The sequence below is a fragment of the Sphaerodactylus townsendi genome, linkage group LG07, assembly GCF_021028975.2.
Source record: "Sphaerodactylus townsendi isolate TG3544 linkage group LG07, MPM_Stown_v2.3, whole genome shotgun sequence".
Lineage (NCBI taxonomy): Eukaryota > Metazoa > Chordata > Lepidosauria > Squamata > Sphaerodactylidae > Sphaerodactylus > Sphaerodactylus townsendi.
Window position 1 is genome coordinate 33,028,043 of NC_059431.1, and position 15,201 is coordinate 33,043,243.

Sequence of the window (15,201 nt, forward strand, 5' to 3'; positions counted from 1 at the left end):
GGTAGAGTTGAGGCTCGGAACAGCCATAGGGTGGTTGCTATCGTCGCCGCCGCCGCTGGGAGATGACGCAAAAGCAAGATGGCGTCCGTGGAATCCCGTCGGAAGAGGAGACATGCTGAGGAAGAGGCAGCAAAAGAAGACGACGAAGCTGAGGAAGACGAAGAAGAAAAGGAAAAGGACGACGAGCAAGAGCGCTGGGTGGGCCCTCTCCCTGGGGAGGCCGCGCAAGTGAAGAAGCGAAAGGGTAAGGGGGGGAGGAATATGGGGGACATTTTTTCCCTTAGTGTTCCCGAGTATTCCTATTCATGTTTCCTTGGCAGGCAAGCCTTACTGAGTTCCGCGGAGCTTGTTGGCAGGTGAACTTCCACAAGGTGTAGCTCGATCGTGTGACTGTTTCCTTTGAAGTGAGTTCCCCTGAGTTCAGTGGAACTTGCTGCGAAAGGATTCATAGACTTAATGTCTGCGAACGAATACGCCGGGATAGTGGGCGATCTGCTTCTCCGAGGATGTGGGAGGGGAGGTAATCATTGTGTATAAACTGCTGCAGTGTTTGATTCGAGTCAAAGGTACTCCTTTCTGCACATATACCAGGAACAAAGTCCCGTTGACACTATCTGAGTAAACATGATTAAGGCAAGGTGCAAGTTACATACAAACTGGAAATCATTGTCTTGGTTAGGAATGGCCCTGACATTTAGCGAACCACAGAGCCTTTGACATGTAAGATCCATATTGCAGAACTATCTTGATAGCCATTCCTGTTCTGCTGTAGCTAATTTTGCAGGCCACTGGGTACAATTTTATTTGTCTAATGATGTAGTGCCTTACATGCATTTTAATTCATTGCTTAGTGTGTTTGAAGTATGAAAGCTCCTAAATAGCTTAAAATGTAATTTCAAGGTTTACATGATGGAATGTTCCTTTCACACAAAAAATCAGCCTTCAGAACACAATTCAATAGGTATTAGTCAGCTTCCAGCTTGGGTTTGTGGTCAGTTGTGTTGTGACCTGGCTTCCATGGAGCCCTTCCCAGCAGCAGGGAGGTTTTCCAGATTTTTTCCTGTCCCTTCACCAATGGAAAGCCTTCTGGAGGCGGTAGGGTGGTATAGAGCCCTTTGGGGATTGGGCAGTATAGAAATCCCATAAATAAATAAAAATAAATAAATAGCAGCAGCTCCGTCCCCGACTATCTCCAGGAACAATATTGCACTGTAAGTTATTAACAGACAGCACCCTAGTAATAAATTCTCCTTATTAATCTTCTTCTGCAGTCTGAAGTGGTACAGTAAAGGCATAAAACTCAGCACTAGTTTTTTAAACCAACTGAGAGGATTGTACAGGTTGCAGAGTGAATGCATACTAAATACCATTAATGCTCTAGTAAATATCCTTAAAAATTATTATAAGCGTGTCATAATTAATGGTGACTTTTTTCTTGTTGAATAACTTAAGCTATAATGATAAGTATGAGGTTAGATTCATTAAAATATTGGTTTTACTTCAAAATAAATATAATTAGCATGAAAGGCAGTAGATACTCTAGCACACTTTAATTTTTGTGTTGAAGGCAAGATCAAATAACATGAACATTAGGATATGAATGTGTTGTGTTGAAGGCAAGATCAAATAACATGAACATTAGGATATGAATGTGCAAATTTTTGTTAACTGTGTTATCTACCAACATACTGAGATGTGTGAATGTTATTTATACTGACTCTTACCAATGAAAAAAGAAACTTGTCAAGTCTGGGCCAAACTATTACCCTTTTTTAATTCATAGTTCTTGAATTTGAGCGTGTCTACCTGGATAACCTTCCCAGTGCTTCAATGTATGAGCGCAGTTACATGCACCGAGACGTCATCACACATGTAGTATGTACTAAGTAAGTCTTTTATTTTCTTTGGATTGAAATGCTGCCTGAGACATGTGTTTGAGGAAATGTTTCTACTCAGAGAGTGTCTAAGCAGAGAGGAAATACATTGCAGATGTAGGAATGGTGCCCTGCTTGTTCTTTAGGTTTAAGGATTGTTTGGAAAAGCTATGGGGACTATTTTTGCTGTGCTCTGAGCTTGGGAGGAAGTCTGCAGCTAGCCCTTGATGTGCTGTGTTTTTGCTTCGGTCTCTCTCTCCCTTCCTGTTCTCCTGAATCTTTTTGAATCTTCTTCAGAAGCACTGCACAATGTGAACTTATTCCAGTTCCCCTCTGGAACTTACTTCTGGGGTGAGCACAAATGCTCCTCTTGCTGTTGTGTTATACTTTAGAGACAATCCAAATGCTTCTGAAATGTAGCATAATGCCAAGGATAAGACTCCACACTGGGAGATGTAAAGAATCATGGCAACCATAGATGCCTAGGTTAGCCCCATGAAAAATCCTTGGATAAAAGACAGATGTTAAAAGATTACTGGGCATTGCTTTACAACAGTGGGGTTTTGAACCTGGGCTTTCTAGATCCTAGTCTGACACCTTAACCACTACACCACACTGGTGCGAAATAAAGTAAAGCTGTTCAACTTAGATGATTCGGGATTATCTACACGGTGAACCCAGTTACTTGACTTTCATTTCTTTCTTTTTGAAAGGAGCCATACACAGAATAATGCCATAACTCCTGTCATGCTCCTGTTGTGTTCCTGTGACACTCTAGGAAAATGCTGAACCACAGAAATAGATATTAACTAGAAGAAGGACTGAGCTGTGATCACCCTGCGATTGGCCACTGCTTCTGCCCCCTCTTCCCACTGTTTCCATCCTTGTTTAGCCACTGTTAAGGATCAGCATGTTCTAGAGATTAAGAGAAGCAGACTCTATGCTAGATAACTAAGTTCAATTCCGCACTTGTTCACATGGAGCCTCCTGAGTGACCTTGGGCCAGTCACAGTTCTCTCAGAACTCTCAGCCCATGCAGAGCCAGGCAGTTTTCTACCACACAAGACAAGTATAAGTAAAGCGTAGTAGGTTGGAGCACAAAAGCATCCTCTCTGTTCCTTTCATGTGTTTGTATCTGCAGGACAGATTTTATAATAACAGCCAGTCACGATGGTCATGTCAAATTCTGGAAGAAAGTTGAAGAAGGGATTGAATTTGTGAAACACTTTCGTAGCCATTTAGGTACGTCATTGTGTGTGTTACTTGCTGCTGCTACTTTGTAGAATGTATTTTTTGCCATAATTCTTTCTGTGTCTTTTCAGTGCATCTGTATTATTGTACCTAAGCTTCATAAAACATTCTTTACATTAGTTGTGGTTGTCATAGAAATGGAAAGATTCGGCCTTTATGTTTTGTAAAATTGTAACAATAATAAAATCTGTAATTTATTTATACACTGCCTTTTCCCCAGACAACCTGGACTTAGGGTGGCTTCCAACAATTATAAATTACAAATATAAAATATAAACATGAAGTTCAAAACCACATGTCCTAGTTTCACTTTGCAGATGGCGTCCTGAAACTGTGTAACCATCTTACATAGGTGCAATTATCTGCAGTGGTGAAATCCACTTAAGGATGGTAATCAGAAGATCAACCATAGCAAAGAAACTCACAGGTCCTCCAGGCAATAGAGACAGAAGGAGAGAAAAGCAAGGAAAAAGAGAGGGAGAAGGAAATGGAGAGGAAGGGAGGTCACCTGATTTACCTAGCTGTTGCTGTCGTCAACTATATGCCTGGTGGAACATTTTCATCTTACAGGCCCTGCAGAATTGAACTAAGTCCTCCAGGGCTCAGGTTTCACTGGACCGACAGTTCCACTGGGCTAGGGCCAGAGCTAAAAAGGACAGCTGGATGGTTCTGGGGCCAATGACCACAAAGAAGTTATTATTCTCTCTGGGGGTGCACTGGGAGAGATGCTCCCACAGATGCAATGGTTCCAAGACTGTTTAGAATTTTAAAGGTAAGTAACAAAACATTGAACTTGATCTGGTAGTCAGTCTGGAGCCAGTTTCATAACACAATAAAAGACTTAGTGCACTGTTGGGATCCTAAGTATACTCTTAATAATTTGTAGATTTTTTTGGTTTGGTTTGCCCTTAATATTGATCAAGACAAGAAATATAATTGGCACGTCAATACTAGGACAAACTGTAAAAGGAAGGATTTTGTGAGGCATTCTGTGAGACGTCGCCAGTCACAGTTTTTGTCAAACAAATCACACTTCCTTGTAAATAGATGGTTTCCTTTGCTCATCTTGCCGTTTGTTTGTTCCAATAGGTGTTATTGAGAGTATAGCAGTTAGCTCAGAAGGAGCATTGTTCTGCTCTGTTGGGGATGACAAAGCAATGAAAGTGTTTGATGTGGTGAACTTTGATATGATCAACATGTTGAAACTTGGGTGAGTCAATATTTACTGTTTGAAGGAGTCCTCATAGGGTTGCCAAGTACTTTGGGATACTTTTGCTGGCGAGGTCACTAGAGGAAACTTGATTAGTTAAATTATTACAATGAATTTCAAATTATTGGGATGTTTTGAGATTTTTCCTTGCTTTAAATAGTCATACTAACTGAGAGGATGATCCTGATGTGCATACATGATTGGGCTTTTGCATCTATTTTATATATTTATTAACTTCATTTAAACCCTTCCTTGCTCTCCAGAGGAGACTCAAAGCTGCTTACATTATTCATCTCTCTACCATTTTATCTTCACAACAACCCTAGGAGTTAGGCTGAGTGTGTGTGACTGGCCTAAGGTCATCCAGCAAGCTTCCATGGCTAAGTGGGGATTCGAACCTGAATTTCCCAGACTCTGGACCAGCACTCTGACCACTACAGCACATTGGGTTCTAGGCTTGGTAGTTGCCTCCTTATAAAACACAAGTTGTCTCATTATTCTTAGCCTTGCATAAATCTGTTAAAAGTGTTGGTTCTGGAGAGTATTTGGTAGTTTCTGACTCAGTAAAAGAAGTCGTGACTTTCATTTTGCAAGATTTGAGCCAGTCCTGTCAATGATAGGATGTTTTGGAAGTCATTAATTCAAAGAGTCACTAAGGCTGATTCCTCATGGGCCAAAAACAGCAGTGTGAAAACGGTGTAAAAGGGTTTATACTGTTTTCACACCGCTGTTTTTGGCCCATTCGGAATCAGCCTAAGTTGGAAGCAACTTGATGGCTCTCAGCACACACATGCAACTCAATTTGATGCCTTGAGATGATTCTGCTACTTTTCAAACTGCTTTTTATTATTGATGATTTCTTTTTTAAAAAAATCATGATTCTGTTTTCCTCCAGCTATTACCCAGGTCAGTGTGAGTGGGTTTATTGCCCAGGAGATGCCATATCTTCTGTTGCAGCCTCCGAGAAGAGTACTGGAAAAATATTCATATATGATGGACGAGGAAATAATCAGCCTCTTCATGTTTTTGATAAACTCCACACATCCTCTCTAACTCAGATACGACTGAACTCTGTCTATAAAGTCATTGTATCATCTGACAAATCTGGAATGATTGAATATTGGACTGGGGCATCTCATGAGTACAAATTTCCCAAAAATGTGAATTGGGAGTATAAAACGGACACAGACTTATATGAATTTGCTAAGTGTAAAGCATACCCTACCAGTATATGTTTCTCACCAGATGGTAAAAAAATGGCTACCATTGGTTCTGACAGAAAAGTCCGAATATTCAGATTCTTGACAGGAAAACTTATGAGGATCTTTGATGAATCTTTGAGTGTAAGTTTTAAATAATTTACTTACAGGTGCAGTTTATTTCTTAATTCCGTTTTGAATGTATTTGTATAGAGAGAATCTTTCATTTTAGAGTGCCAGCTTCTTAATTCATAAAAAAAATTACTAGCTTTTTTATTTATACTCTTAAAAAATGATTGACTCACTAATTTAATAAAGATTCTGATTAAAAAAACTACTGTTAAATTTAAAAAGAATACTTTAAAATGATTCTTTTGAAGACTGCCACGTGAATTCTATTGGATTGTCTTTGCTCATTGTTTTAAATGATTTGAATACACTCATGAAGCCATGCAGAATAATGCATTTTCAGTCCACTTTTGCAGCTGGATTTTACTGTGCGGAATAGCAAAATCCACTTGCAAACAATTGTGGAAGTTGATTGAAAGTCCATTATTCTGCATGTGCGGAAGGGTCCTGAATCAGAGTGCTGGTTCACCAAAGTCAGTACTGCCTACTCTTGACTGGCTGCTGCTCTGCAAGGTTTCAGGTCAAAGTGTTACATCACCTCTTTCCTGAACCTTTTAGCTGGAGATGCCAGGGTTTGAACTTGGAACCCTCTGTGTGCCAAACAGATGACTAAGCCACAGTTCCTTTCCTAAGCGAGCCACTTGGTTCACATTCAGATCAGTATAATAATACTATACACTGTGTAGGCTGCTGATGGGGTATAGCGGTAAACTCTAATTTGGAGAACCAAGTTTGATTCCCTACTCCTCCACATGAGTGGCAAATTCTAATTTGGTGAACCATGTTTGTTTTCCCCGCTACTCTACAAGAAGCCTTCTGGGAGTCTTTGGGCTAATCACAGTTCTCTCAGAACTCTCTCAGCCCCACCTTCCTCACAAGGTGTCTGTTGTGGGGAGAGGAAGGGAAAGGAGTTTGTAAGCTGGTTTAAAACTCCTTACAGTTGAGAACTGCAGAGTATCCAAACTCTTCTTGTTACAACCAAGGCATCATTTCTAGTCCCCGTTCCCCCCCCCCCCCAATACATAGAGTTGAATGTATTTGAGACTCTTTTGGTTGAGAAAAGCAGAGTGTAAATCCAAACTCCTCTCCTTTAACAACTTCCATTAGATGTTAAAATAATAGCTGTGTATATTTTGATTGTTTATCTCAGGGCTATAAATTTCATTTGAGAAAATGTTTGAAATGGCTAATACATGTGTACCCATGTTTCTGCTTATGTGTAGAAACCTCCCCATTTAAGAGCTTTTTGAGTCCTAATCAGATGTGGAATCCCACTGAAGTACTGTTACTTTTAGCAGTAATCCTAAAGTGTAATCAAAACTGAAATCTTGAGATTGCACTGTACCATAATTAATTGAAATGTGAATATAAAGATAATTAGGGTTGGGTATTTCACTTCTAGGTCAAGTTACTCTCCTGCCTTGTTTCTGTAGATGTTTACTGAGCTGCAGCAGATGAGACAACAGCTACCAGACATGGAATTTGGACGGCGAATGGCTGTGGAGCGGGAGCTAGAAAAAGTTGATGCTGTAAGATTAATTAACATCATTTTTGATGAAACAGGACACTTCGTGCTCTATGGGACGATGCTTGGAATTAAAGTCATCAATGTAGAAACAAACCGGTAAGTCTTGTTTCCTCCCCCTATTTTATAGTGTATACAGCTGTTGGCCTGAGAATTTTTTGAGCTGATAATTTTTTGTATTGTTTTCATGAACTTTATGAGCCACACTGAAGGTCCTGCTTGAAAAGGCAGTGTCAAAATATTTTTTAAAAATCAAATAAATTATCACATGTGCTGTGCTCCAGTTTTGTATATTTCTTTATTTTATTTATTTATTAAACTTGTATACCGCCCTCCCCCGAAGGGCTCAGGGCGGTTCACAACATAATTATATAAATACAATTAAATATATAAATAAATTCCATGCCTCTTAATACCCCTCCTCATTAAAATACAGTGCTCAATTACAACATTACTACATTACATGGTATATCAGTGTGGGATTTCATCACCTGACACATGTGTGCTATTTGACATGACCTAACTGCAGCTGATTTGCTGGTAGAGTATGCACCATTTTTATGACCTGTTGAAATAATGCCCAAGACTAGCCAAAAGAATCCCTCTTCCTAGAGCAGTGGTTCTCAACCTTCCTAATGCCGCGACCCTTTAATACAGTTCCTCATGTTGTGGTAACCCCCGACCCTAACATTTATCCATTTAACAGATGGAGAACACTGATGCAGAGAGACTTAGGCAACCCCTGTGAAAGGGTCATTAGACCCCCAAAGGGGTCCCGATCCACAGGTTGAGAACCACTGTCCTAGAGTGTGATGGGCCCAAGGTCACCCACACACTTCCCTGACTGAATGGGGATTTCAATCTGGGTTGAAGTCCAACTCTCTTAACTATTACATCAGCTGACTCTGTTTTTAAAAGAGTCTTAATGTTAACACAGAATGAATCTAGTCTAATAGTTCATTTACTTCCCTTTGTTAAGCAGTAGACTTTGCAGACTGTTTGAGGCAGTAAGGAGTGCTTGTTGTCTTGACAGACTTTATTGCAGGACTGCAGATATATACTGTACGTAACTGGAATGAATACAGGATGTTCTGAAGTACTTCAGAATAGTCGGTTTTTCACTGGTAATGGAGTAGATGATGACTTCAGAAATTCGGAATTATGGTTTTAAATTTTTATTTCCTCTACTACAGATGTGTGAGAATCCTAGGCAAACAGGAAAACATCCGGGCTATGCAGTTAGCTTTGTTCCAGGGCGTAGCAAAGAAACACCGTGCAGCCGTTACTGTAGAAATGAAGGCATCCGAAAACCCTGTTCTCCAGAGTATCCAAGCAGATCCAACCATAATCTGCACATCTTTCAAAAAGAACAGATTTTATATGGTAGGTGTGTGACTTCTTGATGCTTGTTTTGGCTTTTTGTACCTGGATAATTCCTGTATCTTGCCTAACATCAGATTTTATACAAGCCATTTTATTTTTGTTAATGTACTTTTCTAGATTGAACTGGGAAAGTGTCAGGTAGCTTCCTTATATTGGAAGCCCTGTACAAACACTTCAGCATTAGACGTTGGACTCCCCAGTCAGTGTTTTTTATAAAATTAGTGACTTCCCCCTATAGTCCCCAACCTGTTGAGATGGAACAAGCTGTATTTTTTATTGTAGGTGAGGCATTTTTTTTGTAGTGACATCAGAGTACTCTGTTTGAGTCTCAGCACTCTTGCTAATGATTCTTAAAATTTAACTTTTGTTGTTGTTACTACTGTAGAATGCTCTGCTGAGATTTTCAAGAACTTTCCTCAGTGGTCCAAAGATCTATTTTATGGTTGAACCCAGTTGCTGTAACGGTTTCAAGATCTAAGACTGAAACAACAGAACGGGTTTTGAAGACTAGAGCAATAACTTTACTCCTGAGCCCTAGTTAGAACACATATAGAGTGATTTTTTTTCAATTGTTGAATGTTACATTCTTTGAAAAGGCAGAAGAATGCCTGAAACATGACAAAACATCAAGATGACACATTCGAAGGCAAGAAGTAATAATCCTATTGCGTTCAGAGAAAAGATTGATTTAGCTGGTGGGGGTGGGAGATACGGTGATAGGCTCTGGATAATTTGAAATATTTTCCTCTAAGAACAGGACAAGATGCAGTTGGTAACCTAAAAGAAGACTAGGTAGATGGTGAAATAATTTAGCAAAGGGTCAAGCTGGTTTGGGCTTATGGTGTATGATCCTGTTAGGTTTCTATCCTTGAAAAAAAACCAGTCTCTGGATTGTTGATCAGTAGCATTTATTGGAAAGATAACGAAGCACCCAGCTTGCAAGAAGCCAGTTCTGATGAACCTGGCTTTTGCCCCCTTTATTCAGAAACAATACCCCCTCCTGTTTTCCCAAAGGATATAAGAAAGATGTTGCCACCATGGTGCCCTAAGGTCAGCGACAGATAGAGATACAGCCACCTGGACTTCCACCCCCACAAGTCAACGGAGTCATCCCTTTTCCCAAGGGAGAGGAAGGTGTCAGGGATAAGCCTAGTTATCTACAAGGCGTGTGAAAGGGAGAGGAAAAATCAAGAAATGAATGCCTCCTTACAGCATGGTAACATATAGCAGGTTGAATACATACATTTTGTAGCAGTTGCATTGACAGGAATGTATTTCAATCACCCCGATACAATCAGGATACATTGGTTTAGGAATGCACCTCAATCAACTAGGTGCCCATCCCTGACAGATCCCTGGGGCACCTTCCATCTCTTTGATTCCAGTTTAATAAGAGTGAGAAACAAAGATATCACTGGCTTTTCTTTCAGTTTACTAAACGTGAACCAGAAGACACCAAGAGTGCAGATTCTGACAGAGATGTATTTAATGAGAAACCATCTAAAGAAGAAGTCATGGCAGCCACTCAAGCCGAAGGGCCCAAAAGAGTTTCTGATAGTGCCATTGTCCACACAAGCATGGGAGACATTCATGTCAAGCTCTTCCCTGTTGAGTATGTATATAAGCCATGCTCCATCCTGTTCTCTGACTGCTCATCATCTAGAATTCATCTGTTGATGGATTTACACCTGATTACTTGCTTTTATTGCATTTCTTCACCCCTTTTCTATTACCGCTCTAAGGCTACATCCAGGCTACAATAAGCAAAGTACAATTTACAGAATAAAGTTTGGTTTCCTTTGCTTTCTTCCTGCCCAGAATATTAATCCTGAGGGTAAAGGACCCTTCGGAATGGTGTGGAAGGTGCAGGAACTCATATTTAAACAGGGAGAATGTCTGCTGATTTTTTCTCTCTGCTTCATGCACTGTCCTACACTGCATCCTACACTATTTGAGGGTCCTCCAGCACTTAGTCTGTTGGGAGGCTGCAGAATGACTAAGTTGGCAAAATTTCCTTCTGAATACTTTGCTCTAAGTAATGTGGATTCAACTATCTGAAACCTGTCTTTTCATCTAGGCTTAGTGTTCCTTGTACACACACTTCCTGCATGCAAGACGATCAGAACCAGTCTTCTTGTCTTTGAAACAGCAGGTCTTCTATGCCTGTTTCTGCACTGTGCAATGGGAAAGGCTCTTATAAGTTTACCCTCTTTCCATAAATGCAAATGCTGGGGTGGGCGGGGGGTTAGTGGTGTGCAGTAAGTATAGAGAATAGACTAGTGGTTGATCTTCTGTGGATGATCTTGAAATTTGTATTTTAGAGAGGGTTTTTGTGTCAGTAAGGTCACTGCAGCATCTGTAAGAGTCTAATTCAGAACACTAGTAAGGCTTAATGCACCAAGCACTACACTGATGCTTAAAAATGACTATTTCAGGTGTCCCAAAACAGTAGAAAACTTCTGTGTCCATAGCAGAAATGGTTACTACAATGGACACACATTTCACCGCATCATAAAGGTAAATAATGTCTGATTATCTTTTGTAGTATGTGTTGCACAATAATTTTCTAACTTCAGGCCCATTCTAGATACAGCAGAATGATATAGTAGAGGTAGCTGAGAACTGACATAGTAGATTGGCGTATACCACGTCAAATTGCAGGGCAGGCATTACATTTTTCAAAAGCTCCCCTGATGTTCTAGTGGGTTTGATCCACTTGTCCTGGACAGAGTGGCATTTAGATGTCATAGAAGTGAGCCGATTAAGGATATCTCTTCATCACTCTGGATGTTACAATTGGGGGGGGGGGGGGTGACAATGTGGCTACCTATGATTGACAAGGCCAGTCTGTAAGAGTAACATAGACAGAGATGTTACTTAGGCGCAGAGGAAAATGGCTATTCTCCTTTTGTATTTTCATAAGCCAGCAGTTTCTATCCTCTTGTCACTCACTGGAACATATGAACCCTTCTCGGGGCAGAGAGCACAAGCAAAGAAAACAATGCAAGGGATGTTTACATTAGCAAAGCAGGAAAATAATTGTAGAGGGTGCACCAGATAGGCATTCAATAGAAGCCAAATTGGGTAGTGTTGTCTGTTGTTTGGAGAGCATGTTGAATATAACCTAGGCAAGTCCCATATGCCTTCAGCTGCAGAATTCTAGTCCTGCATAGTTAATGTTTTTTAACCAAAGAATAGTGGATTTTTAAAAATAGAATAAATAAACCACAAAAACAGTAGAACTTTGAAGTTCCTGACAACTTGATCTGACTGGATATTAAGCTGCAGCAAGAAAAGGGAAGGTAAAACTGGGTATAGTGGAAACTTTTAAAAAATCTGGCTCCTCAGAAATATTTTAATTAAGGATTTTACTGGTCTAGCATATTGATCATCTTGATTTGGTTTGTTACCTGTTTGGAAGCCACTGAGAAGAGAATTATGGGTTTGAAAAGAACAATAGTTGGTTCAGATGTGTTTGTTTAACCCACAAAGCACCCAAAATGATGGAATGCAGATCACAAATGGTATATTCGACATAAGTGGACTGTCTGCTCAAAAGTACTGGCTCAGTTCAGTGTTAAATAATTTGCTTTAACAAGTTTAAGTTGTGACAGTGTAGACTGTAACAACACTCCCTTCCAATGCAGGGTTTTATGATTCAGACTGGTGACCCTACAGGCACTGGGATGGGAGGCGAGAGCATCTGGGGAGGAGAATTTGAAGATGAGTTCCACTCAACTTTACGACATGACAGGCCCTACACGCTTAGTATGGCTAATGCGGGGCCAAATACCAATGGCTCGCAGTTCTTCGTAACTGTAGTACCAACGGTAAGTAAACAATCCTGGTATCCATGCATAAACATAGCTGCACCTCTCTGATATGTTTTAACAGTAGATTTGGAGCGAAGTAGGGCTGAGTTCTTTAAAGGAAATGGAGGGGAAGTTGAGGTGGACTCTGCTCCTGCCCAGAAAACAGTAGCATTTGATGGATGTGCACCCTTACACTTTGGCAAGTGTCTCTAACTGAAATCGCAAGATTATTGTAGTTTGAGGTTCATTTTACTGAGATTTTGGTTCTCACAATCAACAAATGTGGTGGCAAACCCATTTGCAGGCTGTGCTTAAAAGTGAGGCATCTAATCCCAGCCTTCTCTAGGAATCTGCAAGTTTTGGCACAATTCTGGTTGGCTAAACAAATGTGCTTTGGAACTAGCAGGGTTTCGTGTTTCATGCTGCATTGATCTTTGGGGGAGTTCAGAAGTTGCAAGCATTGCTGTTACGGAGCTCTGTATGCTGTAAAGAAGATTCCTGAGAGAGGCTTTGGGGAGTTTCCCTTTCCAAGTGTACCTGCTGTGAGGAGCTATCTCATCCCTTTCTCCAGAAAAATTATTAACCTGCCATTTTCTTTCTTTCCTCTTTTGAGAATTCTGTACAGTATGTTCTTCCTTCAAACTTTTATATGCTTATCCTGTTGGGGGTATTTTTGTAGCTTCACGAGCAGCATTTTTCCTTTTCTTTAGTTTCTGTTCCATCTGCTATTTTATGTGAGTTTTGCAGAAATAGCACATAAGGTTTTTACTATGTGCTGTTTCTGAGGTCTTAGAATCTAAGGGGTCTTAGATTCTGATGGGCAGTGTATTCTGGCTTTAAGTAGAGCTGGTACTCCCCTCCAGTGCATTCACAGTAGCACTCACATCTGGGTTTAACCACTGTAGATGTGTAAGGCACCCAGATGCTGGTGTCTTTATCCCCTGCACCGGGGGTAAGTACCCCTTACGCCAGCAGGGGGGCAAACATGCTGATGCGGCCCTCTGCTGCTCCCAGACATCAACCCCCCCTCCAATCTGGATTGGGCTGTAAGTTTTCCTTGCAAGTTGTGTTTGTGGTGTTCCATGTATGTATACCGAAATGAAGGGCAACACCTCAAACAGCTGGATTTACCCAAAAAAACCTATCCATGTGAGGCTAAGAAATCAAATGAGAAACACCTCTTCAACAATCAAATATGTATTTTTATTTTACCATTTTATTGTACAGCTAAAGCTGCATGTATTATATATTTTTTTCAAAATTAGCCAGTTTTTCTACTCCATGGGCCTATGATCTTCATGCCATTGTGCTCCAATGGCCTTAAAAGCGTTGCTAGGAATAGAAGAATTCTCCTTTATACAATTTTGCTATAGATTTTAAAACACTGCATATTTTTGCAGTTACTGTAAACTTACGTTGGAAGCTGTTTCATTGTATTTGGGATTTTAAAAGCTGCTTTGGTCTGGTTTTATCACATATATACTTATGACCATTTATGTCTAAAGGCTGATTTTGAAAAAAAATATATACTTTATAGTGCATGTGCCATGTATGCATGCCATCTTGGCTGTTCAGGCCAAGAAAATACTTAGGAAGCACTTGATTATGCAGGTGGTTACTTTACCTGCGGAAGGTGTATACAAACCCGCTTCTGTGATGAAGAGTTTATCACACAAACCCCTTGTTTATCACACTAACATTTCTTTCAGCAAGGCCAGGGGCATAAGCCAAAGTTATGAAGACAGATTCATGGCACTGGATTCTTACTAGGCATAATCAAAATCATCAGAAGGCAAGGAAAACAAGCCTTGTCTATTCCTAACAGATGGCGCACAAGTGAATCTTGGGGTTGAGTTCCGTATATTACAGATAGGAATCATTCTCTAATGCTGAACATCTACATCAATCATCATGCTCTGTTTTGAGTGAATAAAATCTTGTTATAAGCACTTCACTTGTTCCAAAAGAGAAAATAGTTCATAGGAGTCCCCCGCCCCCCCTCCGAGCTCTGTAAAACTTCAGACTTCTGAACTGGAAAAAGTGAAAATGTGCATTTCAAGTCTTTCCATCCAGGCCTTTACATTTCTAGTCATTATCAAAAATACCACGGACATTTTACTTTTAACTTGAAACAAATATATTGCATTTTAATATTGCTTCTCTCCTTCATATAGCCATGGCTGGACAATAAGCACAGTGTGTTTGGAAGAGTAACTAAGGGAATGGAAGTTGTTCAGAGAATTTCCAATGTGAAAGTCAATCCAAAAACTGACAAACCCTATGAAGACGTCAGCATTATTAATATCACTGTGAAATGAAGCAATTTCCAAATGAACTTCAAGATTGTATTTCCATTCAACTGAGTGGCGGCAGCTTAGTATTTCTGCAGCCAAGCTTCAGAACTGCTATAAGCCCTTCCATTTATCATGTATTTGAGATGGTCTGATCAATATTTTTAAATGTTTTATAAAATAAAAGCTTCCTATATTACTCACCTGATTTTGTGCTTCTCTGTACAACAAAGTGCAATATTGATTTCTAGATTTTAATGGATTAGAATTGCTTCTAGTTTCCTGACCCAAAATGAGAGAGAATAGCGTAACTTCCACCAGTCTGGCAAGTTTCACTTCTTTTCATCTTAGTTGAGAAAGGGTGTTACTACGTTAAAAATGGGATTCAGAAAGTTATTCAGAAAACACATCTCCTGAGCAACATATATGGCTTGATCTCTCTCTCTTTTCCCAGTACAGGCTGAAATGCTGCACTTGAAGTAACAATCCATTAGTGGGGAAGATTGTTGTTATGTTTTAAGGTCCAT

At 40.1% G+C, this 15,201-nt stretch overlaps 1 protein-coding gene across 1 annotated transcript; it reads left to right on the forward strand.

The window, feature by feature from the left end:
- The first annotated feature begins 40 nt into the window (after positions 1–40).
- On the forward strand, positions 41–14,873 carry PPWD1 (peptidylprolyl isomerase domain and WD repeat containing 1). Its single transcript, XM_048503289.1, has 11 exons — positions 41–244; positions 1,784–1,886; positions 3,016–3,116; positions 4,215–4,335; positions 5,231–5,678; positions 7,097–7,287; positions 8,382–8,571; positions 10,002–10,183; positions 11,007–11,088; positions 12,219–12,401; positions 14,558–14,873. The coding sequence occupies exons 1-11, from the start codon at positions 79–81 to the stop codon at positions 14,699–14,701; spliced, it is 1,911 nt and encodes a 636-aa protein (XP_048359246.1). The 5' UTR covers positions 41–78; the 3' UTR covers positions 14,702–14,873.
- The last annotated feature ends 328 nt before the right edge of the window (positions 14,874–15,201 follow it).